Source organism: Penaeus chinensis, chromosome 25, assembly GCF_019202785.1.
Source record: "Penaeus chinensis breed Huanghai No. 1 chromosome 25, ASM1920278v2, whole genome shotgun sequence".
Classification (NCBI taxonomy): domain Eukaryota; kingdom Metazoa; phylum Arthropoda; class Malacostraca; order Decapoda; family Penaeidae; genus Penaeus; species Penaeus chinensis.
In genome coordinates, this window is record NC_061843.1 from 301,539 (window position 1) to 309,038 (window position 7,500).

The following is a 7,500-nucleotide window of genomic DNA, read 5'->3' on the forward strand; positions in this document are numbered from 1 at the left end:
AAAACAATTAGTACAAGAGGGATTTTTTAAAAAGTAAACTCAAGCACACTCTATACGTAAGTCAGAATTATTTGGTAATGATTATTACAGCCATCTTTTTCTTTAATGAGGATTGAAGTCAGACACAGGCTATTATGTCTATATTTCATTTTTTTCTGGGGAAACAGAGATGCACTTAACAGATTGATGACAATTGTCCAAATAGCATTGGTATATTTTAGTTGAATATCATCACCAAACTGTCAGTTATCAAATGGTTATCATTACCATTCTGTCACTCAATCATTTCTAACACGTCAGATGCATCTTTGCCTTGGTAAAAGAAAATACTTAGTACAGTAAGGAGTTGACCTACTTTTGGCTGATATATGAGTGGAATAAAGTAGTGATTTATAATTGTTTTAAGTTCATGACCCCCTTTCTCAAACCTCTTTCACATCAGTCACTTCATGTATAATTATTTCAAGTACCTATTTCAGGGGCATTATTTACCTAATTGTAATACAATATTCCTTGACTTCTTATTGCACTCTTGATATAGCAAAATGTTTGATTCTTTCCACTTGATTCTTTTCACTAAGATTTTTTCTAAGCACCAAAAATGTCATTATTATATTTTTCAGTAGCTATTCATGTGAAATCTATGATTATATTTGGTAAAAGCTGGCCTATACTATACTTGGCTGGTAGTCGTATAATTTGTGTTAGACGCCAGCAATATTCCAGCAAGTATGTGCCGGTGCTCATTTTCAACGTAAGGCGACTCAAGGAGAAAAGCTGATTGTTAAGTTAATGCAAATACAGAAACAGTCACAGTGTAGACAGGGAAGAGGCATAGACATAGGGAGGTAGAAATGTAGAGAGGGACAGAAGTAGAGAAGGGAGACTAGGAGAGGTGAGATGTAGAGAGGGAGAGAGAGAGAAAGAGAGAGAGGAGAGAGAAAGAGAGAAAGGAGAGATAGAGAGTAAGACACTCATAGAGTAGAAGAGGAAGAGACATAGAGAGGGGGAGAGGGAGTGGGTGAGAGAGATATGTGTTTGTGTGTGTGTGTGTGTGTGTGTGTGTGTGTGTGTGTGTGTGTGTGTGTGTGTGTGTGTGTGTGTGTGTGTGTGTGTGTGTGTGTATGTATATGTATGTATATATATTTGCATATAGTTATGTATGTATGTATATAATAAATATATATATATATATATATATATATATATATATATTTATATGTATATATATGTGTGTATATATATGTACATATATGCACATATATGCATATATGCATATATACATATATACATATATACATACATATATATATATATATATATATATATATATATATATATATATATATATGCATATATGCACATATACATATATACATACATATATATATATATATATATATATATATATATATATATATATATATATATATATGTATATATATATTATATATAAATTATATATATATAATATATATATGTATATATATTATATATAAATTATATATATATAACATATATAAATATATTACATATATAAATATATTATATAAATATATATTATATATTTATATATATATAATATATATAGATATATTTTATATATATATATATATATATATATATATATATATCTTTCTCTACAACTAGTAGAGTAGTAGAGAAAGGAAGGAATGACAAAAGAAGAGTGCATTACCACATATCACGTACCATGCACTAGTTTGTGGTTTTTAATCTGTGCTCTGTAAATAGGGGTATTTTCCTATTTATTGATTATTATAAAATAAGAAGTTAGATCTATCTCCATAGCCTAAATATATCAAGTTAGCATATGAAATGGACCATAAGAAAATTATAGTTATTAATGTAGTCTGAATCGTGCAAAAGGTTGGGAAATACCACACTACTACAAGTATGACTGTGACTGTGTGCTTTTGTACGTTCATGTGTTTGTTCATGTATTTGAGTGCGTGGCCTGTGGTACTTACTTCTTAAACTTCTGTTATATATTTATTTATTTTATTTTTTATTTATTTATTTTTTATTTTTTGGTGTATTATTATTTTCATAGAAGACTCAGAGCTATCTCCCTTATCCGTTTCCCTACATGTTTTCATCAAAATAGACAGTAGTATTTCTGTAATTCTTTACAGATCCCCCCCCCCCCCCTCTCCCTCATTTTAGTGATTATTAACTTACAGATTATCTTCAACATCATCATGAATAAACTGTCGATGTCCTAATGATAATTGTTTAATTACTTTCCTGTGCAGAAAAAATTTCCATGTCTGTATTCGGATTTTGTGTATTCATGAACTTTATTATTCTATCAACAAACTTAACTTTAGTAAATCAGTTTATAGATAGAATTATGAATACCTTAAGTAAATTTCAGTTGTAAGTTCATTTTACACATCATGTTTCCAGAAAAAGTATATTAGACAAGCTGTGTATGCAAGATATATTATTTATGAAATATTTCTAGAGTAAAATGTACAAGGAGCCAGCTGTTGATTGCTAATAATAGTTTTTTATAATGATAAGTCCAGCAGTTTTGTCAGCTTTTATCATTATGTCTATGTTCATGGTTGAACTAACACAGTGTTATTCTGTGAATGGAATCTCTGCTTTTAACATTTTCCCATCATTTTATCGCTGTTTATAAACATCATTGTAGAATAATGTCATCTCCAGTATAGAGGTAAAGGATGTAATTTTATTTTCCTAAGCAAAATATCAAATCCCAATCAAAATGCTTTTCTTTCATAGCATTAAATCCCATTCACTAGCATTTTCCATTTAATCTGTGGTTACCGAAATGGCAAGAATGCATGCTTATGTTTAATGTCCAGTGCCATGTCTTTTTGTTCATTGATTGTCATGGCACACAGATGGCTCTGACAGTGTTAAATTGCCCAGGAATCAGTTACTAGTCCTATCTAGCTCACCTGCTTACCTTTTTCTTGATTTGCAGGAAGATACTTTTTACTTGTTATTACTATTAATGTTATTGATAACATTATAATGATCATAATGTAAACAAAAATAACAACAATATTGATATTAATAGCATTAGAAAAAAAAATTCCAGGAGCTCAAGGTAAAGGAAATCAGATGAGGATACGTAGGCTTATTTGTTGGCTGCTTGGTGGCTGAGCGCTTGCGGAGCCATCAATCTGCAAACAAAATTCCAAAAGAAAACAGCAGACCGTGGGATTATTCGGCACCGTTGGGTTTGGAGACTACGCATGCTTCAGATTTTATTCAGTTACTATTTTTATTTCATTTAATTTTTTTGTCTATTAATGGAAATTCCATAATTTTTTTTTATTCCACATAAAGTCTGATTTCTACTTTGTTTAAAGTAATACTATTCATATATGATTGTAATCCTGGTAAATTAAGAAGTTAACACCAAAGGAAATTGATACAACAACACAGTCATTTATCCTGATTTATTTATGGTGACAATATTTTTTTCTCCTTTTCTGTACACTTGTAAAAATTCCTATAAAAAAAAAAAAAAAAAAATTAGAAAAGGTATTTTCTAGTCACTTTGAAATTGGCATACAGACCCAAACTCAGGTTTTCATTCACAGTGTCAAACATTGCTACATCAAAAGTAGACTTGGAAAATATTGAAGTTTAAACCTCTACGATAAATGTTTCTCCTAAACATGTTATTGAGAAGCACAAACACAAGACCTGAGCGTGATAATAGCATTGGAGTACCTTTTCAACATGAACAGCACTAATCGTTACTAAAAGAACTAGTCGATATTGCCTCCCTTTGGTTGTCTGTGTCATGTACATACAACATCAACAAAGCTTATCATTAACATTAAGAAACTCCCAACCAAAAATAAACTATAGAACAACAGCTGGTATTCCAAATTGGAGTTTACTTTTAAAATTTAAGAATGTGACTGCCAAGCTTGTAAAAGATTATCGTTTTATATCTGTATCATTGATGTTGCATTAGCTTTTTTGTTTTCAATAGGTTCCTTATTTGCTTTAAGTACATGTTGTAATTTTAGTCAGTCTTTTAGTAAAATATGTAGAGAAAAATGCTTGAGATAATTTGGCTTTAGAATCATTCCATTTGACCACATAATTTATTCTTGTTATCTTCCCTTTCATCTTTAATATTGTACATATTATTTATGTCTGTTGCACCAAAAGACCCAAAAGACCTACAATATGTTATTTTAATTACAATTGTTCATCTTATGCAAACAGAATTTTAGCCAATAACAATTTTCTTCAAATTTTAATTTCTTTTATTTTTATACCAACATTTTTATTTTTACCATGTTGAAAGCCTTGATATCAAGAATCATGTCATATTAATTCTTTGGTTAACTATTCAGTGCATATGGAATTTCCTTGATAGACACTTATGAGTATATCCTAAATTACTGGTTTTGTCATTATTAGAATACTGCTGAGCAGAGCAGTTTTTTGATTAACTGGATAATCTCTTAACATTACAATAGAGATGAAAGGTGAAGAAAGTGAACTCAGATTGAATGGAAAATGTTATGATATTGTACTAGTTATCCACATATTTATTATAACAGACTTTTTTAGAAAGAGAGAGAGAGAGAGAGAGAGAGAGAGAGAGAGAGAGAGAGAGAGAGAGAGAGAGAGAGAGAGAGAGAGAGAGAGAGAGAGAGAGAGAGAGAGAGAGAGAGAATTAAAATCAAGAGCAAAATTTGCATTGTTTTGCATCACTGAGCACTTTTGAAAGTTGAAAATTGAAAATTAAAATTGAGCAATATGCATGAAACCAAATTACTAGGAAGACTTTGTATTTTGTGAAAAAAGTAATTGTTTTATTTATTCTTCAAGAACTTGTGCCATGAAAATAATATTTGGTTGAGGAGAGAGAGAGAGAGAGAGAGAGAGAGAGAGAGAGAGAGAGAGAGAGAGAGAGAGAGAGAGAGAGAGAGAGAGAGAGAGAGAAAAAAAGAGAGAGAGAGAGAGAGTCACTTTTGAAATGCTGTCAAGGCAGAATGACAGCAGACATAACTATACTATATAACCTTACAGTATTCAAACTACAAATGCATACAAATTAACATCAATATTTTTACAAGATAGAAATTGCATGTTTAAAAAAAGGTAATAAGGCAGCAAAATATAGAGTTCAAAGAATTTTTCCCATAAAAAGTTCTTTCATGCATGTATTTAGCAAGCTTTTTTTTATTATTATTATTATTATTATTATTATTATTATTATTGATTCTTGTTGAAATACAAAATAAGTGAATAAATGTGTAATGTGTGTTTCTGTGCATATCTGTACGCACATCATTTGATACGAAGTAGAATACCAGATGCAGTTATCTCGTTGTAAATTTATTTTTAGAGCATGAGACATATGCCTGTTCTTGATTGAATATAGTGTCCAGTTTAACACTTGAAATTATCCACCTGCACATACATTCATACAGGGCTGTATAAAATGTACACAAATTCTTAGGCAACTAAGTAAACAATACTCTATACATTCCATGCCTTATTTGGTATATCTGCTAGAATTTCATACACATTCATGAGAAGTAGATAAAAAAGGAAAAAAATTAAATACAGTAACTTATATCAACTATAAATATTTATGAGAATTTTCACACTTAAAAATATGTATCAGTTTTTTACACGAGCGGCACACAAATAATCCACAGTGCCAGCCCAGTTAATCATTCACCAGGATTTCATCCAAATGAGGTGGCGGTAAATTTGCAAAAAGCGTGAGAGAGTTGTTAGGAATCAAGGAAAGAGTGTAGCTTCATTGTTATTTAGTGTTTCTTTCTCATTTTTATTATTATTATTATTATTATTATTATTATTATTAAATTTTTTTTATTTTTTTATTTATTATTTTATTTTTTTTGGGTTAAGGGTTCACAAAGCCTTGTATTACAACTGGCAAAGACATATTAAGATAATGATCTTTATAGAAAAAGCATTGTGACCTTAGGATTATAAACGCATTGTAAACAGATTGTGTTACTGATTAATGAACAGAAGCTTTTTCTTTTCCTTGATGGATCTAACCCTTGAGCTTTGCTTGTCTTGCTACCACCCCTTGGTGTGTATAAAAAAAATGACTAGACTATGAACTGTCAACACAATACAACATATCAATAGATTATACAGAGAGAAGCAGTATGATACATAAAAGAAAAAAGTTTTTTTATTTTTTTTCTTTAGTCACACAGAACATCTAACAAGTTTTAAGTTAAGGCAACTTTTTATATTCATATATATAATTATTCTTTCCTTTTCTTAATCACACAAAAAGCACATTCTCTGAAGTGCCTCATATTCCATTTTCTGTTATACTGTCAAGATGACTGCCCATCTTAGGACGAGTCATTTTGAAAATTATTCCTATGTATAAAATTATGAAGGAATTAACATCTATACAATAAAATGTCTCTTATCAAATCAAATAAATTTCACTCGCTACAACAATAGAATCTGTTCACCTGTTGTCTACCGGGTCAAAGGAATTATAACAGTGGTTGAACTCTTTAACAAATAGCAATTTTGTGTCAATAAGAATTACAGTGAAACAATAAGTAAACTTCCATTGAAAATCTAAAACAAAAAAGAGAGATGCCTCACAGAGGTTAATAAACTTTTGTTGAATTGAAGACAGTTGAGAACAATTTTTAAGAATAGAAATCTTTGTGACTGAGAAGCCATGGGTAACTAAACCTAATCAAACAAAACTGCCAGACAAGATACAACGTCCAACACAAGCTCCTTCTTAGTGTACTTTTTCTTGCCACTGCTGTTCTTTTTCTTGCTCTTGCCATCTGTACTACTTGAGCCTGACTGAAGTAACCCCAAGGGCTTATGGCAGCGAGGTGTTGACATTGTTACTAAGTACGGAGAGAGGGTGGGTGGCACTTTCACTGGGTTGTGACCAGAGATGCGAGCAGCTAAATAATTAAACTCATCTGCAGTTAATAGGCTTGTAGTCTGTTGCAGTTGCTCATTGTTCATACATAAAAATCGTACATGGTACAAAAGATTGCCAAGCACAGCTCTTCTGTTGTCAGGGGTGAGGGGGAGCATGCGGCGCTTGCACTCTGCTGTTGACCACCGTTGCAGTGCCTGGAACACCTTCAGTTCATTGGGCACATTTAGTGTGGATCTCTTTAGGATGAGCTGAAAGGTAGTGGAGTCAAGTTCCTCTAAGAATTCTGTACTGAGGACTGACTGAGTTCCTCTGTCAACTACATCTAGACAGACATTGAATAAATCACTACAACAGGCAGTTGGATCCTGAAACTCCGAGTCATCCATGATATCTTGTAACTGCGACATACTGTGGATGGTGTGCTGCGATGATGGTTGGTGTGGCTTGGGGTCACTGGCACCATAACTGTTTGTTTCTGGCTTGGAGGTTCCTTCCAGGGCCTCTAGACTGGGTGCAGACGGGGCAGTCGAGGGGTCGAGGTTTGCTTGACTCTGATCGGAGCACTG

The 7,500-nt window shown here is 31.7% G+C and overlaps 1 protein-coding gene across 6 annotated transcripts in view; it reads right to left on the minus strand.

The window, feature by feature from the left end:
* Positions 1-3,440: 3,440 nt before the first annotated feature.
* LOC125038468 (BTB/POZ domain-containing protein 6-A-like) overlaps positions 3,441-7,500 on the minus strand; it is a 32,413-nt gene continuing 28,353 nt past the window's right edge. For all 6 annotated transcript variants that reach the window (XM_047631943.1, XM_047631942.1, XM_047631941.1 and 3 more), the window contains one exon: positions 3,441-7,500. This exon is cut by the window's right edge and continues 184 nt beyond it. In XM_047631943.1, the coding sequence (XP_047487899.1) occupies positions 6,727-7,500 (774 nt within the window). In that variant the 3' untranslated portion in view covers positions 3,441-6,726.